Source organism: Nicotiana tomentosiformis, chromosome 7, assembly GCF_000390325.3.
Source record: "Nicotiana tomentosiformis chromosome 7, ASM39032v3, whole genome shotgun sequence".
NCBI classification, from domain to species: domain Eukaryota; kingdom Viridiplantae; phylum Streptophyta; class Magnoliopsida; order Solanales; family Solanaceae; genus Nicotiana; species Nicotiana tomentosiformis.
In genome coordinates this window covers 22,931,024-22,952,327 of record NC_090818.1, presented here as the reverse complement: position 1 = coordinate 22,952,327, position 21,304 = coordinate 22,931,024, and the positions used below count along the sequence as shown (strand labels likewise).

The 21,304-nt window shown below is 36.2% G+C and overlaps 1 protein-coding gene and 1 long non-coding RNA gene across 5 annotated transcripts; one reads left to right on the top strand and one right to left on the bottom strand.

Annotated features, from left to right (window-relative positions):
* Nucleotides 1–593: 593 nt before the first annotated feature.
* LOC104090933 (protein LAZ1-like) lies at nucleotides 594–13,084 on the bottom strand. 4 transcript variants are annotated; one of them, XR_011409583.1, is made up of 9 exons: nucleotides 12,700–13,083; nucleotides 12,560–12,616; nucleotides 11,036–11,144; nucleotides 9,731–9,915; nucleotides 9,551–9,639; nucleotides 8,947–9,208; nucleotides 8,517–8,768; nucleotides 5,494–8,036; nucleotides 1,292–5,176 (listed from the first exon to the last, which is right to left on the bottom strand). XR_011409583.1 is itself a non-coding variant. In XM_070181387.1 (8 exons), the coding sequence occupies exons 1-8, from the start codon at nucleotides 12,880–12,882 to the stop codon at nucleotides 1,001–1,003; spliced, it is 1,482 nt and encodes a 493-aa protein (XP_070037488.1). In that variant the 5' UTR covers nucleotides 12,883–13,079; the 3' UTR covers nucleotides 594–1,000. The 4 variants fall into 4 exon arrangements, 2 of the variants coding, with proteins under 2 accessions (XP_070037488.1, XP_018624541.1); XR_011409584.1 differs by lacking the exon at nucleotides 5,494–8,036 and having other exon boundaries at nucleotides 594–1,345; nucleotides 8,517–8,773; nucleotides 12,700–13,084; XM_070181387.1 differs by lacking the exon at nucleotides 5,494–8,036 and having other exon boundaries at nucleotides 594–1,345; nucleotides 12,700–13,079.
* An 806-nt stretch (nucleotides 13,085–13,890) lies between these two features.
* On the top strand, nucleotides 13,891–19,579 carry LOC104090932 (uncharacterized). The gene is made up of 2 exons (XR_685021.4): nucleotides 13,891–14,350; nucleotides 17,101–19,579. It is a non-coding gene; the product is annotated as an uncharacterized lncRNA (long non-coding RNA).
* Nucleotides 19,580–21,304: the final 1,725 nt, after the last annotated feature.

Genomic DNA, 21,304 nt, shown 5'->3' with positions numbered 1-21,304 from the left:
AAAAAAAAAATGAGTCGCAAAAGAAAAAGATAATAGATTGAGGCTTTAGGTAAAATTGATCAACCCTTTACTATTTCACCAATTCTTTTGAAGTAAACCAAATTTTGGCCTTTAAAATCTCAACATAATCAAACAAGTTGTCTTGGTCAAGTTCAAATAGAAAGGAAACGTCAACCGATCTATCTTAAGTAAGAATTAGTACATTCATCTAATTTTATTAAGACGGAATTTACCTATTCAAAAACTACGTTAAAAAAATATAATCACCACATTTAATTGATAAAAATATTTAAAGATGTTTGAAGTTCATAGTCGAAAGAAAAGAAAAGACAATTGTGCATATACATTGTATTACTAAACTAATACACACTTTACTGCACCTGTAGCGACTGAGTACATAAAAATACCAAAATGAATATTTGAGAAGCTTTGCACTAATTAAAACTGTTGTTTTTGCTGTTAGATTATTTTGTCATGTCTCAGCAAAGTATACCCAAGTCAGTTATTGAAGGTCTTGTGCTAAAATATTGTAGCATTGACATACTGGCTTAGCTCAAAGCAAAATGCTTTCTTTCAATAAATTATCAGTAAAATGCTGGAGAAAAACACCATCTGATAGATTAATGGCTGTGATCGAGTTAATTTCATTAAGGACATACATCTGCCGAAGATCCAAAACTGAATGCATAACCTTCTATACGAGGCAAACTGATCCCAATACAATGAGGGACCATATACCGATGAGGATACATCTATACAACATTTGAAGACCATTATGTGCAACAATAATGACAAGAGAGAACGAATCTGCAAGTGCTTTCATAATGTAGCACTTAACTCTGGAGAAAAAAAGCCCCAGATCAACTTTGCTGAAGCAAATACTTAAACTTCCTCGGAGCAGAAGAATGATGTAATGAAGAGCTAAACAACTCCAGATTTTTGAAGGCAGAGGTGCGCATCAAGTCTTCAAAGCAATTATTTTCTGTTCTTGTTTTTCTGACTAATCCTTAGTAACCCATCTTCGGCCACGAACTTGGATACCACCAAAGCTCTGATCACTGCTACTTTCTCCACCACTTTCTGCACTGGTATATCCAGATTTCCGGGAGCGGTGCTTCTTTTTCCTGGAAGTTCCACTGTCACTAATGCTTCCATGTAAAAGGGGATCATCTATCCCACGTATGACTCTCCGTGCTGGAGACGATGTTGCAATGCAACTGTCATCCTTCGTTCGCTTCTCTTTCTCATGCTTCTTTATGTTCTGAGAGATCTTATGCAATTTTTGAATTCCTTTCTCTACAGGCTCCACTGCTTGGGTTACCGTGAATTTCAAATCATTCACTATCTGGTAGAAAGTATTTGTTAACAAGGGAATCAACGATAAGAGGGAGATAGAAGAAATAAGAATGCCAATCGTTTCAGATTGATATTTTACTTTTCACAAGATAGTAGGTAAAGATCAACACCATATATATTAAAGTTGGATATAGGATCCTTTCTATCCAACCTACTTTATTAAAGCCTGTTTCATTCCAATACTAAATGAATTATGGTTTAAAGCAAATTTGAAGTTATCTAAAAGTAGAGGTTCTTTGGATCTCGCACTTATCTCAACACTGACATACAAGTCTATAACCAAACTAAAGAACTCTTGATGAACATCGAACCTAATTTCTTGATTCCATGAGATTGTATGTCATTTGAGACAACTACTCTCCAAAATCATTAGATCTACCTCTTTCCCTCTTTACTGTTCTCCTCTATTATATTATAGCACATATGAACTGTACATTTGGAGTCTACATCGGAGGTAGTGTCAAACCATCTCAGGAGACCAGCAATTCTATCCTCTATGTCTTGAACCCTCTATTAGATGTGAATTTATTTTGTCCAATCCTATATGACCTTAAAAGCTCATCTTATTGGTATGGCCTTTAGGGGCCTAACATGCTCTGACATATCGCATTCACTTTATTACTGTGAGAAGGCACGGGAAAAAATATGTTATTGATATTGGATGATAAATACAATACAAGAGGTCCCTATTTATAGCTATACAGTACAAGGAGATATTACTCCTCTTCCAATGTGGGACAAGACTACACTATACATATCTATAAACTAACACTCCCCCTCAAGCCGGTGCATACACATCATATGTACCGAGCTTGTTACACATGTAACTAATACGAGAACCAATAAGAGACTTAGTGAAAATATCTGCTAGTTGATCATTCGACTTTACAAACTTTGTAACAATATCTCCTGAAAGTATTTTTTCTCTGACAAAGTGACAGTCGATCTCAATGTGTTTAGTCCTCTCATAGAACACCGGATTTGACGCAATATGAAGAGCAGCTTGGTTATCACACACTAGTTCCATCTTGCTGATTTCTCCGAACTTTAACTCCTTGAGCAACTGCTTGATCCAAACTAACTCACACGTCGCCATAGCCATGGCCCGATATTCGGCTTCGGCGCTAGATCGAGCAACTACATTCTGTTTCTTGCTCTTCCACGAGACCAAATTACCTCCTACTAGAACACAATATCCAGACGTAGAACGTCTATCAAAAGGTGATCCTGCCCAATCAGCATCTGTGTACCCAACAATCTGCTCGTGGCCTCGATCCTCGAATAGTAATCCTTTGCCTGGAGCTGACTTTATATACCGAAGAATGCGAACAACTGCATCCCAGTGACTATCACATGGAGAATCCATAAACTGACTTACAACACTCACCGGAAAAGAAATGTCAGGTCTAGTCACTGTGAGGTAATTCAATTTGCCAACCAACCTCCTATATCTCGTAGGGTCTCTAAGAGGCTCCCCATGTCCAGGCAGAAGCTTAGCATTCGGATCCATAGGAGAGTCAATAGGTCTACAACCCATCATTCCAGTCTCCTCAAGAATGTCTAAGGCATACTTTCACTGTGAAATAACAATACCTGAGCTAGACTGAGCGACCTCAATACCTAGAAAATACTTCAATCTGTCCAGATCTTTAGTCTAGAAGTGTTGAAAGAGATGTTCCTTCAGATTAGTAATACCATCCTGATCATTACCAGTAATAACAATATCATCAACATAAACCACTAGATAAATACACAGATTAGGAGCAGAATGCCGATAAAACACAGAGTGATCAGCCTCACTACGAGTCATGCCGAACTCCTGAATAATTGTGCTGAACTTACCAAATCAAGCTCGAGGGGACTGTTTCAAACCATATAGTGACTTACGCAATCTGCACACAACCATTAAACTCCCCCTAAGCAACAAAACCAGGTGGTTGCTCCATATAAACTTTTTCCTCAAGATCACCGTGGAGAAAAGCATTCTTAATATCTAACTGATAAAGAGGACAATGACGTACAGCAGCCATGGACAAAAAGAGACGAACAGATGCTACTTTAGCCACGGGAGAGAAAGTATCACTATAATCAAGCCCAAAAATCTGAGTATATCTTTTTGCAACAAGACGAGCCTTAAGCCTATCAACCTGGCCATCCGGGCCGACTTTGACTGCATAAACCCAACGACAACCAACAATAGACTTACCTGCAGGAAGAGAAACAAGCTCCCAAGTGTCACTCGCATGTAAAGCAGACATCTCGTCAATCATAGCATGTCGTCATCCTGGATGAGATAATGCCTCACCTGTAGACTTAGGGATAGAAACAGTGGACAAAGAAGATATAAAAGTATAATGTGGTGACGACAGACGATGATAACTTAAACTGACATAGTGGGAATTAGGATTAAGTGTGGATCGTACAGCTTTGCGGAGTGCAATTGGTTGACTAAGAGGAGACAAGTCCGCAGTAGGTGCAAAATCTGATGCGGGGCGTGAATCACCTGGGCCTGATGCTGGATGTGGACGACGATGATAAGCCAAGAGTGGTGGAGCTGCAGAAGGTTGAACTGGATTATGTGGAGGAACTGGAGCTATAGGTGGTGGAGCTACAACCGGAGTTGTAGGTGGTGGAACTGGAGCTATAGGTGGTGGAGCTACAACCGGAGTTGTAGGTGGTGGAACTGGAGCTATAGGTGGTAGAGCTACAACTGGAGCTATAGGTGGTGGAGCTACAACTGAAGCTGTAGGTGGTGGAGCTGGAGTGACTGAATCTCCAAAAGATGAAACTGGTAGTACCTCAGAAATATGTAAGTGATGACCTGAACCTGTGAAGTATGATTGGGTTTCAAAGAAGGTAACATCAGCAGACATAAGGTACCGTTGGAGGTCAGGAGAGTAGCATCGATACCCCTTTTGTGTTCTCGAGAAACCCAGAAATACGCACTTAAGAGCACGAGGAGCTAACTTATCTGTTCCCGGAGTAAGGTTATGGACAAAACAAGTGCTTCCAAAGATACGGGGTGGAAGAGAGAACAAAGGTAAGTGGGGAAACATGACAGAGAATGGAACTTGGTTCTGGATAGCTGAAGATGGCATACGATTAATAAGATAGCAAGATGTAAGAACTGGCATCCCCCCAAAAACGCAACGGAGCATGAGATTGTATGAGTAGGGTACGAGCAGTTTCAATAAGATGTCTATTCTTTCTTTCAGCTACCCCATTTTGTTGAGATGTGTACGGACAAGATGTTTGATGAATAATCCCATGAGATTTCATAAACTGCTGAAATGGGGAAGACAAATACTCTCGGGCATTATCACTACGAAATGTGCGAATAGAAACCCCAAATTGATTTTGAATTTCAGCGTGGAAGGTCTGGAAAATAGAAAACAGCTCAGATCGATTTTTTATCAAAAATATCCAAGTACAACTGGAATAATCATCAATGAAATTGACAAAGTAGCGGAATCCTAAGGTGGAACTGACCCGACTAGGACCCCCAAACATCTGAATGGACTAAAGTAAAAGGTGACTCTGCTCGATTATCAAGACGCCGAGGGAAATGGGAGCGGGTATGCTTACCGAGCTGACATGACTCACACTCTAGAGCTGACAAGTGAGATAAACCAGATACCATTTTCTGAAGTTTTGACAAACTGGGATGTCCCAACCGTTTATGTAATAAATCTGGTGAATCAGTAACAGGACAAGTTGTAGAAGGAAGACAAGATGTGAGTCCATGTGATTTAGCAAGGATAAGGTAATAAAGTCCGTTTGATTCACGCCCGGTACCAATGATCCGCCCCGTACTGCGTTCCTGTATAAAAACATGGTCATCAAGAACTAAAACAGCACATTTAAGTGATTTGGCTAAGCGACTAACAGTTATGAGATTAAAAGGACTATTGGAAATATAAAGGACTGAATCTAAAGGTAAGGAAGGAAGCGGGCTTGCTTGACCTATTGCAGTTGCCATGGTTTGAGACCCATTGGCCATTGTGACTTCTGGAAGAGATTGAGATTACGAAATAGTAGTGAAAAGAGATTTGTTACCAGAAATATGATCTGATGCACCTGAATCAATGACCCAAGACTCAGAGGATGAAGATTGGGAGAAACAAGTCACGTTATTACCTGTTTGAACAACAGAAGCTATCTCAGAAGATGTCTGCTTACATGCTTTATACTGAAGGAACTCAATATACTCTGCTAAAGAAACCATCCGACTATTCAAAGCATCGGTTCCCATGTCGCTACAATTAGTAGTAGTAGGGTTAACTTGAAATAGTGAAAATAAGTAACTCCTGTGAAAAAACTGAAGAAATAGCTTGAAAAACACTGTTTACAGCAGGAAAACAGAACATTGCTCTGTGCCAGAAACACTGTTCACGCCGGAAATACTGTAGCTCGTCGGAAAATTCCAAAGTTGTCGGAATTTGTTCTAACCAGGATGGATAGACTTGGAATTACTTTACGAGCAAGCTGTCCTGAAGAAATATTTTCAAAAAATGGCCAGAAGGTCACTGTTCACACCGGAAAAATATAAAAGTGGCCGGAATTTGATTTGAATTAGATGGGTAGGCTCGGAATTTTGAGGAGAACATACTGTCCTGAAGAAGCTTCGCGAAAAAATGGCCGGAAAGTGGCCGGAACCCTCGCCGGAAAAGTTGTTGCCGGCGTGTGGAGGAGCGTGGCGGCTTTTCTGCCGGATAAAATTTCAGGGGTTGGTAGTCGGAGGGTGATCTACCTTGTGGTGGTGTTGGTTTTAGCACAACACCTACAGAAAGTGACTTTCACTTAGACAAGCCTTAGATCACCGGAAAAATTATACGATGACTAAGTTCTTTCTTCCCGGTTAACGCTGGAAAGACGCACAGCGATCTTTTCTCACTAATGCTCTGATACTATGTGAGAAGGCACGGGAGAAAATATGTTATTGATATTGGATGATAAATACAATACAAGAGGTCCCTATTTATAGCTATACACTACAAGGAGATATTACTCATCTTCCAATGTGGGACAAGACTACACTATACATATCAATAAACTAACAATTAGATATATTCTTATATGCATAACGTTCATGCAGCACTTCTCCATTTCAATTATCCTAAGTACTACATCTTTATCTATCAATTCTCTCTGGAAGACTCAGCTTAAATATCTTGCTTGGCTACATTAGGTAAAATAATCTCGTCTAATCTCACTTCATCTCCATTCTTAGGTGCTAGATTTTTTACTTCATATACTTTTTTTTTTTAAAAGTAGAAGTGTCGGACAATGAGCAAACTGTGCTCTAGAGGAGAACCAAACCTGCGAGCTTCAAGTAGTTTTGATATACTGCAGTCTGCATATACTGTGTTACTTCTATTATCTTAAAACACCTTACTTTCTAGTTCATATAGTTCTTCTCCATAATTCGAACTTCTAGCCGAATTTTTCACGAGTTCTATCAATAACACTATCATTTTTAATTATACTGCACCATGGAACCTCATGTATTCCTATTGATTATCTCATCCACAACTAGGGTAAAGAAGTGTAGATAGGGGTGATCATTCGCAGTTAGGTTAGGATTAAGAATACTTCGATTTAATTTTAAGCTTCCGGATTTAAGAAATTACAATTCAAATCAAACAAGCTCAGTTTGTTTCGGTTTTTTAGAGTTTGATTTCGGATTAATCGGTTTGGTTATTTGGATTTTAGTTTAAGACTAAGTTGGGCTGCTTCTTACCCGGAAAAAAAAAATCCAAATAAAGTACTCATGTAAAAATTGCCTTAACAATTCCTATCTACTTCAGTCACTACTCAGCTTCAGCTATAGATTTGAGGCTTTCAGCAAAAGAGCAAAAAGCGGCAATAGTGGTGAGAGAAAAAATAAGGAGAAGTGAACTTAGATGTTTTTTCCTTTTTCCATTAAGGTAAATGATAACTAAAAATTCTCGAAAAATCCAAATAAAAAGGAACAGAAATAATAATAATAATAATAATAATAATAATAATAATAATAATAATAATAATAATAATAACAACAATAAAATAATAATATATATTTCACACTGTTTTTTCTAAAAATGCCCGAACACTATTCTTAGCTTCATAAATTAAACTAACAGTTGTCACCATCACCAACGAGCCAGTCAGTGAACTGGTTAATTAAAGAAAATGAGCAATCACTTAGTAATCACAGCGACTGGCCGCCCATTATTCGGATCCACTGAGAAAACCATATCAGCACTATCATGATTCTGTTATCACTTAGACCAGAAAATAAAATCTAAACTTGCCCAACCCTGGCAACTGTGTGACCAGCTATGGTCCATTGGTACATCCCTAAGACCGGTATCATTTCATCAGTCTATCCTAGTGTCAAGAATAGATTCTACCACTTCTCCACAAGCCAAGAAGAAGGATAATGAGATAACTCAGACACTAAGCAAAATACATCATCCAATCCCACCCCAAGAACAATGTGATGAAAGTGTTGGATAAACTAGGAAACTCAACAATTTCCCTACATTTTAGAAAATTGTAGCATTGGCAAGATTCACATAGTTGAGCTGAATACAGTACTATAGATTCAGTATTCCCTTTTGTTCATTCCTTGTCCCCCGTTCTTATTTTGGACTATATATTCTTATCTTGACCACAGTGAATGACAGAGTTCATGGATGCTGAAAAGAAATAGGAACTTAGAGTTCAATCACAGGTATGATTGCCAGGACCCCTCCTGCACTTGTCATTAATCAAAACGGGAAGACTTGATTTTGGATGGTGAGGATATCTTAGAAAGTTGAGTTATCCTGAAAAAGGCAAATAAGCTCTTTGCTTTCAAATAACATATCGGTAATATCAAGAACGACATAAGCTAATTCAACCTATCGTGGTGTATTCCCTGGTATTAAAGAACAGAAAAGGTAAGGTGCAGAAAATGCAATAGGATCAATTCCTTGGAATGTCCATTTCTTTTATCCTTAACTCTCTCTCTCATGACAATTAGGAGTATCAGCACCCGGATAAGACTTCAGTTGCTGAGAAGATTATTGAGATCTCATCATTTGTAATACATAGTTGTGAGGTTTTGACTCAGTTGTACGGAGATTCAAAAGATATAAGATAGCTCAAATCTTTAGCAAAGAGAAAGAGGCACTTACATATTCTCCACCTCCAATAAAGACATCCTTAACGCTTTCTCTAATTGTCATTCTGCTCTTAGTATCAATGTCAGGTTGAGGAAGGCGTAATTTGGTCGGACGCTCACTGTCTCTAACTTCCTCAGGATCTACTGGCAAGTCAGCAGACACATAATCCCCAAGAACAGCAACAGCCCCAGTATAGCGTTCTCCCATCAGCTCGTACGGTTTTGCTGGGAAGACATAAAGATGAACTGCAGAAGCAACACCCATCTGTACTGGATGAATAAACAGAGCTGTTAAAAAACTGTCGAAGTAAATCAAGCATCACTAGATCACCGATAAAAACTTAAAGCATAACATGCATCCATAATAAAATTCTAAAAATCATAAAAGCAAATATTCAGTACACTATGAGTAATATATGCACGGCCAATTTCAGAACAATTACCTCGATGCATATGATGAAATCTTGAATACTGGATTTAAATTGCAAAGCTTCAGCTATTGGACTTCGAAACAAACCAAGGCTACAGAGAAGAGCTATAGCCACGCCTTGCCACCAAGTTAAGAAGACAATTGACTTGAACGTCAAAAACTTGTACAGCGGTTTGATGTGAGCTAATTCATTCTTTGTAATGGCATAAAATTGTACTAAACAATACAGCGCCCATGATTGACTGAAATTTAAAACCACTGCCACATATGGATACCTAAAAAAGCAGAATTGAAGCAAGAGATAGTATTAATTACATGTAGATCAGCCCAATAAGTCATAGCACAGTACTGAAAAATCTTCCAGATTACAATAGCTTGTAGGACTATCTACCACATGAATGCTATGGAAATTTTATGGCATGAAACTTGGTGTTAATAAAGGACGATATTTGCCTACTTTAGAGAAATGTACTTGGAACTTGCAACTATCGAGGCATGTCCAGTCATTATCCATAAACTAATAAGAGGCCTTTTTTTTTAAAGGTACTGATTGTATTAATAAAGAAGCGTAACAAGAGTGCTAGATCTGTACAAGAATAATAAGAGGTCTTTCTTACCCACAATTCCACTTGAAGTCTCCTTCACAATACACATCAAAAGCTTCAAGAATCACTGCTGAAATAGCGGTTAATGCTTTTATGATCATCTACAAAGAAAATTGTCTATCACGTTAATCACAAGGAAAAGATGATCATAGCTTTTTAATATATAAGATCTAAGTCAGGTAGCATGCTCACATATTGGACAATTCCAAATTTGATAACTTGGTAGACCCACTGACCAAGCTTCCATGGCTTTAAAAAGTAATTCATAGGAAAAAGATGCTTGACAACCCCCTTCTCAGAGCCATGATCTAGTAGTGGCATCTTTGGAGCTGCACGCCCTTCCCTCTCCATAAATAGTATAGCCCTCTCCTCCCCACCTAAGTCACAAAATTTAAAAGAAGGAAAAAAGCAACTTTTTAGTAATGTTCTAAAAACATACTTGTAGAATCAAACTTTCAACACAGGTTTAATCATGGTAGTCTTCAGTCAGCATTTTCAAAAATACAAGAGAACCTAGAAAGTTCATCAGCCAAGAAGACATGCCAACCCTTTATATCAAAGGGCCATGTGTTAACATGTAAGAGAGTAAAAATCAAATGATTCATTGACCTCAGTGACTCTTTGAGCTCTTATCAAAGAAGAATAGAAGAGAAAAGTACACTATCCAATGTCCTCAACTTTCTAGAAAAAGGAAATCACATATTTTTCTTTAGGCTGTAACGTATGAATTACTGTCCTGAATTTACACATTAAGGGACCATTTGGTTGGCTGCTATAGTAAAGATACATAAGTAATACAGTGTTTGGTTGGTCGCATAAGAAAAGATAATCTCAGCATAATTATTGCGACATTTTGTTGGCCGCATAAGTAAAAATGATCTCCGCATAACTAAATGCAGTGTTTGGTTAGTGGTATAAAATGTAATACATTCATAACTTCTTTTTTCTTTTCTTTTTTTAAACAACCGTGGTGTTCGGGCCAACTTCTGCTACCTCAATTATTCTGTCGTGTACCTACTATCTTCCACCAGCACATATACTAGGCAACTCTGCTCACCAAGGCTTAGGCAAATGGAAAGAAATCATCTACTATTTTGTCTCTGCTGGAAATTTGAACCCTTGACTCCAAGGTTTGTACCCACATCATTGACCATAAGGACACAACCTTGGGTGCTACAAACATACTTATAAGGGAATCTTCATATTATTTTGGGAACAAAATGTGGAACAAGATATAAGTATTAGCAATATGTGGATAAGAGTATCTACAGATAATAAAAATGTCCTTAAAGTGGGTAATCCCTGCATACACATGCCATGTATTATTTTTCACTACACACTGATCCTTATTATTACCCACTACATAGCAACTCCTACATTGTTATTAACAACATAAAAAGCATTGCATTATTGTCTAGACATAACTAGTATACGAACCAAACGACCCCTAAATAAAAGTTAGCAAGATCAAGTTTAAGACAAAAAACTTAACCATACCTAAGCATGCAACAAGATACCTCCCAAAGCAGTACATAGCAAAGGATTCATAGCAATCCCGCAGTATCCCAATGTGAACACTAACTGCTGGATGTACCAATGACACAAACTGTGAAAAATAAACGTAGAATTAGAAAATTGACAAAGTATAATCTAACAGAGTTCAATGACAACCAACTTGAGATTGACCGGATACTTGGAGCTGATATTCAATAAAATATATGCCTTTAGGCAATTACATCAATAACTCAGTCAATGTAACGAATTCAACTTTGTGAGAGAAGTATATTGTATAAATTTCATAACTTACAATATCTATAGTAGCATGCAATGTTAAATGTATGTCTCATTTATTCAATTCAATTGACTGCAGTCAAAAGCAAAACATATTTGCTAATGAATGTTGTTAGTTTATATATAAAGAGATGGAAGGGACCATGTAAAAGAACATGTCACCCCCGCTAAAACTCGAACATTTTCTGGAAAACTCACTTTAGATCAACTTTATAAGTGCTCGCTATCTGTAGGTTATCAATTTATTTATGACCAACATGGATATCTTTACACCGTATATATTCCTTTTCTCCTCTATCCCTAGTAAAGTTTTGACTTTTCAAATATCTAGGAAAATAATAATATTGGAAAATAGGATTTATCTTTCTTTGCCCTTACTTTTCTTTTGTTTTGGTGCTTTAATGTAATTCTCTTCAGTCAAACTAGTTTAAAAATAAAAAGATATATCCCACTTGTTTTGGCTTCAGAAGTATACGCATTATAAATATGTAAGAGAACAGCAGAAAGACGCAGTTGAACATGTAGGTTGTACATAAAAAAGAGAAAATGTGCTCAGAAATCCTTGGTAGATCACAGTTAAAACTTAACCGATGACACCATACAACAACTACAAACCCAGTGGGATCCCACAAGTGGAACCCGGAGAGGATAAAGTATACGCAGACCTTACTTCTACCTTACGAAGGTGGAGAGACTGTTTCCGGTAGACCCTCGGCTCAAGAATAGTGAAAAAGAAGCAATAAACAAATAATAGCAATGATAGGTAATAGGCAACGGAAGCAAATGGCGAAGCATGTAAGCAAGAAAAGATAAATTAAAAGACGAAGCCTTCTTCCCCTCAATGAACAACAAAAAAAGACTAGACTTGAGAAGCTATAACAAAAAATAAATTCCACTAGTAAAGAACATGGGATAGCACAACTTAAGCTGACACGTGAATGTTACTCTCTTTCTGCACTTCATTAGCAACTCTTTTAGCAATCTTTCTTTTTTTCCATTCAACAATCAAGACCTACCATATGTTCTCTATTTCTCAGATCGTTTACTCTCCAAGGGCTTTACAAAACTAGTTAAGTCAGAAGTGTGGAGAAGCGGAAGAACTCATAGAACCTTCACCACAAAAAAAAGGGAGTGATCATGTCCAACTTACGCAAAAAAATCAAAACTTTATCTACACCCAAATTGATATAAACCACTATAGCTAACAAAGAATATATATTTTTAACTTACCGATTCAACTGCATAACAAGGCACCATCAAAATCACACCAATCAAAAACTTTTGTTCCTGCCAACACAAAATGAAAACACTATCTTATTAGAAAAACCGAAAATGATAAAAACAAACAGAATTAAGAGAAATAATTGTACCTCAGGGTTTTTGTAAGCAGAGAGATGTTCAAATAGGAGGTACATAGAAAGTGTGAGAGAAACAACAACGAAAACTCCAGCAAGTAGTGTTGCCCATACAGGAGGTGAGTAATTACTGAAAAGGCCATGAATGACCTGATTCAAATGCTCCGATGATGATGATATTGATATTATCCCTTGCATCAGCTACGATTTTTAGGGTTCCGATGATCGGAGCTCATATGATTTTTTTTCTCCGGTTGAATTTTGGTAAATGTTAAAATAAATATTTTCAAAAAAAATTGGAAGTTGAATTTTGAATGAATGATTGGTAGGATTCGTTGAAGCTCCTTCCTGATTATTTTTTATTTTTTTCTTTTTCTCAAAGTCGAGTTCTGTCGAAGCTTTTGTACTATTTATGATTTGGTCCCTTGAAGTTTTGGGTTTGTTTTTCTGTCGTCATTATAAGTGAACAGAAGCGGTCTTTTATTTGGAATTTCCGAGATTAGAAGGGCCCAACAGTAATTGAAAATGATAGAGGAAGGGTGTTCCAGAAAAATGAAAATATAGTCGAAAATTGAATCAAATCTATTTAAAAAATTTATATGAATTTGATTTGCTATTAAATAAGGAAAAATTATATCAAATCAACATATAAATATGCTTATCTTTTATATAAGAATTAAAATTTGAGACAACTTTTTCTTGACCTGCTAAAATCATCCTTTTGTTTGAAATGTAATATCTAGTATAACTATTATAGATGATTGAGTCTTATTTATTTAAGAAGTTGATTCTAATTTGTATTATAAACTTTTTATCAAGGTATTATTTAGCTATTTCAATCCTTGTTTTTTATTTTTACAAGTCAATATTTATTGAGCTCTTATATTTTTTTCTATTTTGAATATTGCTTTATTGTAAACTCCTACAATAAACAAAGCATATCAGATTTTAAAAATATAAAAGAAGTCTTACAAGACGATTGTTTTGTTTTATGAGAGATTGGATTTAATTTTGAAAAATTAACTTTGAGATTGTGAATTATTTTTTAAGTAATAGGTTTAAAAGTAATGTTAAAATTAAGATCTGCTCTGCATTTAAAAGTAACTTAAAGTTGTCTTTACTTTGAGTACTAATAAAATTTTATTTAAAAATAAATATAAATTAAATGAGAGCGACCAAATTGGGTGTCTCATAATTTTTTTTAAACCGATGATAAATGTTAAGTCATGGATTTAGTTCTCCTTGTATATAGGGAAACTTGTAGCTCATAACATAGGTCAATGAAATTGGAGAAAACCTAGGAGGCCATGGTTCAAAACTTCAAATTCCAGCAAAGACTATGCTATAGGTGATTTCTTTACCAAGTCACGTGTGGTGCATATGCGAGCGACAAAGCGCGGGTATACTAAAAAGAAACAAAGAAGCAGAGAAGCCAAAGGCAGATCTACAGCTACAAAATAAATTCTTTGATCTGCGGTTTTGTTTGGGAATAAGAATAATGGGAAAGGTGGAATCAAACGAAGACGCCTCAAATCAGAAGAAGAGGGTGAAGAGAAACCATGGATCCACTAAATTCTTTGTGTTTTTAGATTATGTATTCCTCTTTGTATTCTTTTGTTTCCTCTGCTACATTCTCTTCAAAATGGTCGGGATTTGATCTATCCAGGTAATTCTTGCAACCACTTTTTGATATATGTTTCAACTGTCTATTTCTTTAGCTTCCCATTTCGTTTTCCGTATTATTTGACTCAATTGTTGCATCTGAGCTTAAATATTTGTATTTGTGATAATTGTGAATGTTGGGATCCGAAAAATGGGAGATTTAAGATGCCTAAACCATTTAGAAGATAAAAGGCTCAAATTTTAAAACTGTTTACTCGGTTTCTTGGTGAAAAACTTTGTATAGAAACCTGAGATATATAGGACATATTGGTTACTATTAATTTGAGAAAGCGAGCTTAAATTGTGCCTCATGAACAGTGATGATTCATATACCCAGACCCTAAATTGCTTGGGATTGAGGCGTAGTTGTTTGATTTGAGATAGTGGATATCTCTCTCTTAAAGTATTTCACAAACTCTATGACGAATGGGTTTCAAGTCACCTGCATCAATTGGGAAGTTCATTTCATAGGGGTTTTTGAATGTGTTATTCCCGCCAATATTGCTGTATTTGTAAATAATAATTCTGCAAAATATAAGTTAACGTAATGAAACAGTAATTAATTCGAGCCCACTGAATTCACAGTGTTTCCTTAAGGAATTTAATCCCCTCCTAGTACCCAAGGTTATGGATTATTTCCTCCCAGGATAGAACGAATCACACACTGGTGTAGCGGTACTTCAAACCCCAGTGTTTCAGCGAACACAAAGTTCGGTAGCAAATCACACTTACAGTTGCTTTGTTTGAACTTAAAAACAATGCAGAACGAAGGAGTAGAAACTCAGAAAATCGTATGGAAATGCTGAGAGAAAGGAGTGCAATGTATAGCCAAATATGTTGAGCGATTTCAGGATTTCAGTTTGTGTGCTGCGTGTTGAGTGTTTTTCTTCAACAGTTGCTGCACATATATATAGCAGCCAGTGTTGAAGAAGACCAATCGTCCACCCTCCATGGTGGAGCAAGCATTAGCTTGTTTGTGGAGCAAGCACATTCATGTTTGTAAGAGCATTAGGCGGCTACCAAATGGTCAATACACGGATTGGAAAATATCCGTTACAAATGCGGATAATCTTACGTTAATATTTACTATTAACAAATAAATTTGGTCCAAAAAATTAATCAATCAATGACCAAATCCGAAGCCGAAGCCGAAGCCGAGCCGAGCGAGCGACGACGACGACGGCGCGAGGCTTGCTTTCTTCTTAACTCTTTAAGAGCTACAAGAAGAGCAATTATATATATACCCACCAAAAATCTTTTCCTCTTCCAATATGGGACAATGTCTCATTGTCAAGAGGGGAAACTTAAAATTTTACTCAAAATTTCATTTTCCCTCCATTTCCCATTCACCCTCATTTTAAGACTATTTCATCTTAAAAACAAAAAACTCAACAGAATGACCCCAAGTACTGTAAGCTAGTGAAGATATCTTTGATTAGCCGAGTGTTTGGTTAATTTGGAGTTTGTTTAGTGAATTGTACAATGGAGAAATTTGAGACATCGGCTGCAATTGGATTGGTCCCCAAAGCTAAACCATATCCTTGCCAACAGTTCCGGTGTTGAGAACAATTTTTGGCTCGGGTTCTTTTGAAGAAAGAAATTGTGGTTTGGAATAGTATCTCGATTGCTAATTTGAAAAAGAAAAATCTCTAGTTTATTGGTACTTTAATGGTGGCTGTTTAGCAGTCCGTGAATACAAAGGGCCTTGTAGCAGGAGTAGTATCTTCTCTAATTTCGGTACGTGGCTTCTATATCTAATTTCGTCTTTTCTTGTGATGGTAAACATAGGAGGATCCAGCATTTAAGCTTGAAGCCATTTAATAAGATACGAGTTTGCTTTTCCAGCTATTGCATGTATTTTGGAAAACCAGTAGGAAGTACCTATATGTGTGTATATCGGTGCTGGAAACGGGCTCCTTTAGAGTTAGTTGAAAGAGAAAATCTGTTGCTAAGAAAATTAAAGTTTTCTAGGAAAAAGGGTAGATAAAGTAATGTTGTTGAGTGCATTGATCTAAGAGTGGAAAACTGGCTGGAACTTTTCATCCCAATCTGGATCGTTTGTACTATGAGCAGCCCTGTATTCTCTGAACTTAAGTTTGATGTCTTTTGTTCCTCAACCAATCTGGATCTTATTAGGTGATGTGCTATTTATGAGACCCATTGATTGCAAACTGAATTATGGACCTGGATGTTCTTGAGGTTGTTCATTAGTATAACACTGAAGCTTTTTGCCCAAGTTATCAGCTAGCTCATTTTCATAGTTATCGTTGTTGTTATTCAAAGCTCTAGTTAATCTTTCCAACTATTCTAATATGCGAAAAACTAAAGATAGATGTGCAGATTTTCATTGCTTTTAAGCTTGAAAATGAAACATCATAAGGGAAAAGGATAATGAAGAAGAAGAAGAAGACGACATTTGAGGATTGCTTTGCTATTTGAGGTTCTTATGTGCAAGCATGGCTCGCACATTCGTCTTGATACTTTGGCAACCGCAAAGATGTCCTTTCTTTGAGTTTTTCTTGAATCTCCAATTCCCAGAACACATGCTCTTAGAAAAGTTGGGACCCTATAAAAGTTGAAATACATGAAGTGTGCATGCTACCATTGAAGGATAAATGGGTGTCCATTAGTATCGTCTATCAAAATATTTATGTCGAATCACTAATGTATATAGAAAAACACGTGCATGAGAGCCTGCAATTATCCAATTTCCTGAACCATTCCTTTGATCATTACATTTGTCTTGATTTTCAGGTTTAATGATAAGCTATATCCAGATCAATAGAGTCCAAGTTCTTATGAAATGCAAAACTGCTGGTTTATTCCAGTTTAGAGATTCTTTCCTTCTTATTTTGGACACTGAGATATGGAGAGGAATGAAGTTGTTGCACTGGTGTTCTGTGTCAAATTCACCTATGCCACGCGAGTTACTTGTTTAATATACTTAAAATATATGACATTGAGTAGCTTTCTTGGTGTGCCTGATCACACAATTTACATGTTGATATGGCGCTGAAAATATTCGGATGCTCAATTGATAACTTCTAGGATCTCCTTCACTATTCCAAAATTATTTTTATTCTTTTTAACTTGGGCACAAGCGAAATATACCATATTGATGGGGACTCGAAATCATCATTTCAGTTTGATATTATTTCCAATAAGTATATCAGCCAAGGCAAAGGTTTAAATAATGATCTTTTGGTAAGTATGACTTATTTGTTCGACGTTGATAAAGCCTGCAGATGGCTTCTGTTAGTGTAAAAGTAGTTGGAAATTTGAATACTGTAGACTGTAGTTGCTTTCTCCTTTTCCTGTGTTGATATAAGAGAAGGGGACACGATTATCTCTAGTGCTTTAATAGAAGCATCGTCAGCTAAGTAGTGTCTAATATTTGAATTGACTGCATTTCCATGATTCCATCTCATCGTTATTGCTCTATAGGCTACACTATCACAAGTTTCAAATTAGGCTACTTTATCTTCTTAAATGCAATAAAGAATTTGGTTTCTCAAGTACTCATTCGGAGTTTTGTTTGTTGTCCTCCTAACCATTAACCAATGACCATAACATCTTTAGGGTTACCTACAAAATGCAGCATTAAAATGAGGTATGGTTCTGCTGTGTGTACTTTGTCAGTTCTTACAACTGTGGTCACTATCCCTTCTTCCTATAATTTTCTGAGCTAAGTCAGGCGCAAAATCCAGCCACCTAATTAAACAATTTCCGGCATTTCAATAGTGAGCATTGTGCACATACTACTCTCCACAAACCCTACTTGTGGAATTACACTAGGTTTTATTGTTGTTATTGTTGTTGCAGTGGTGACGTTCCAATTGCGACATAATTAGAGTGGTTTCTCTCATGGGCAAATAACCATTTGAGCATGAAAAATAAAAAATAAAAACACTGAGGATATTGAAAGATTTATTCAGTGAAGAATACATCTTATATATGGTGAGGGTAACTTGAACATTGAAAAAATTGTGAGATATTGACAGAGACATAAGATGGCATATATTCGTGTAGAAAAGTGGTTGGGAGGAGGTAATGTTTCAACTTGTGGTTGACATGACCTTATTCAAAGAGCATTATTTTCGGGACCATCAATGGTTAGTCTATTTTACACACTCGACTATACATCGAGTAGGCAAAACTAATGTAATATAGCCATATACCTCTCCTTATTTCCCCTTTTCTCCTGAGGCATTGAGTGGCTGTTTTTGTTTTTTTGGTTAAATTCCAGCATACTTCTAGTGAAATTTGAGTAATATATATCTCTCATTTTTGCATAGAACAGCTTTTCAGTGAACTTTGTCTCTTAATTACTCATGCCAATCATCCATCTAATTAAACTGTACTGGAACCAGATGAATGTTATCACTTAAAATTATTGTATTTGTAATCACCTTATAAGTGACGGTATAATTATTATTTTTATACATAGAACTAAACTCTTCCTCCTTAGGGTCTAAAATAATTGTGCCAGCCGCTGGGGCACTAAATGAGGAGTGATTCCAGTTCTGGAATTGTATTTTGTTGGATGCCTTACAATATTTAACTCTGTTCTTCCAACTGCAATAGTATTAAGTAATAATTTATGGTCATATAATTAAGACAGATAACAGTGACATTTATTGGAGAAACACTAGAAAGTCATACTCCTCTTAAACCTAACACCCAAGATTAGAGATAGATAACCAAACAATATTTCAAAAACACAACCCCCCCGACACTACATTTGCATACTTATTTCATGAACGATAAATGACGGAATCAAAACTAAAGAAACTCAATGACGAGATGGTGGTAGGGGGATGCTTCCACCACCTGGAATTTCAGTGCCAGTTCCTGGGTTGGGAATAATGAAACCAGTGCCAGTATTGGTACCAGTGATAGGATTGTAAGTGAAAGGGTTGAAATGAGAGCCTTTAGGAGGGACAACAACACGGCCAAATCCTGGAATTAGAACAGTGCCATCGTACTCTATGTAAGAGTCTGGTTGTTTTTTGTCACTGATTTTAGTGCTCTTGTAATTTGGGATGTCACGCCCCCCAAGTGCATGCCCTGAGAAAGAGAGTAAAATAATATTGAGGATAATTAAGATGAAGGAAAATATGGAATAGTGTCCATAGTTGGCCATTGTTGAGGAATTTTTAGGTAGATACAAGATTCAAAGATTTATCAACAAAACAATGAAAGTTTTTGGGAGGGAAACTGTTGCTTAATTGCTGATGGAGTAAGATTGTGAACAAGACCGTTTTATAGGAGAAGTATGTGGCAAAGTTGGGTGGATTTTTGGCGGTGCATTATTAGGCCAGAGATTCTTGTTTCAAGTGGTGCATGCATGCATAATATGAGTACTACTCCTATAGGAGAATAATAAATATTATGTTTTGAATAAATAACTTTAAAACTATAATAAATTAAATGATAAAATCATAAGACTGAACACATCTAAGTTAAAATCCTGCAACCACCTCTTCGATCGAGAGAAGCCAATAGTCCCCGAAGCCCACAAATATGCCTTAAAGTCCCAACTGCTTTTTCAGTCAGCAAATATTGCACCGTATCTGTTTGTTACCGTCATTTGTATATTTATTGCACGTTAATATATCTGTGAGATCTACTACCAATCTACCATGGAAATTTCGTGGCGTTCTTTATTCTTTTGTTTTAAGCAGGGCAGGCTGAAGTGCCACGCAGGTAAGACATATGCCTTAGGCCCCCAATTTTGAGGGACCCCAAATTTAAAAGGAATATGTTATATGTTAGTAATTTTTTTCTTAAAAAAATTTATGTATTTTATAGTAAAACTTTTATCATCGTGAAGTTGATGTGATTGTTGAGCGATGAAAAAGTCCTCCCGAGTAAAGTAAACATATCTTTAGGATATAATCTTTATTTTGCATTTTTTATATTCTGACCATTAAAGCATAATAGTCACTCTAATATTGATGTCTTAGACTTATATTTCGAATTAAAAGCGTTAAAAAAAGTATTACAAATAGCAGATAATACTCTCATCGATATACTTAATTATATAAAAAACTTGATTCTTTTGCAAATGCCTAACAGTCGCCTCAACGGAAAGAAATTTTTCAAAATAAAAATAGATAAAATCTTATATAAGATCAATAACGTCTCAACAATGATTAAATCAGTTAGCTATATTATCGATTAAAAAATAATTACTAAAAAAATTGATTATAAAAATTTGGGCCTCTAATTTAAAGCTGACAGGCCAAAAGTATGTTGAGCCGACCCCGATGGTTTGGTCTATAGATTTAAAAATCTGATACAATTGGTTTAGTTTGGTAATTGCAAAATCCGAACCAACCCGATCTATGTACACCCCTACTTAACCTATCATATTCCAGTCTCGATTAATCACACAAGGGGCGAGCCCGGTTTTGACCGTATACAATTTTAATTATCAAATCTAATTTATTTTGTAATTTCTTGTCAGTATTTGCAAATTAAATGGAATTTGTTTCTGCCTCAACGTAGTTATTAGTTGCTCATTTTCACTGTTATTTTATGATTTATCTACTGTCGATTTCAGTTAAATTAAATTTGTTCTTCATTCGAGTTGAATTGTTTTTTTAAATTTCGTTAGCATAAGAATTCTTTATCTAGCTTCATCGAATACTGAGAACAGTAATTTGAGAAGTTATCAAGCGCATGAATCTAATTGCACTGATATTTGTTTATTGTTAATGGTAGTGCTCTCCTTGTTCTTGAAACAAAATGAACATATATTTGGAATATATAGTCAGAAACGCCGTTATATAAATTCCTTTATCATTTTTCTGTTAATGGGATCGGATTACATTATATATTATATTCCTTTATCATTTTTTTATTACATAGTAAATTTATTTCAGTACAGTTCTTACTAGACATGAAATTTGTTGAGGTTTTGTATTTAAGATGAAATATTCTTAAAATGAGGGTG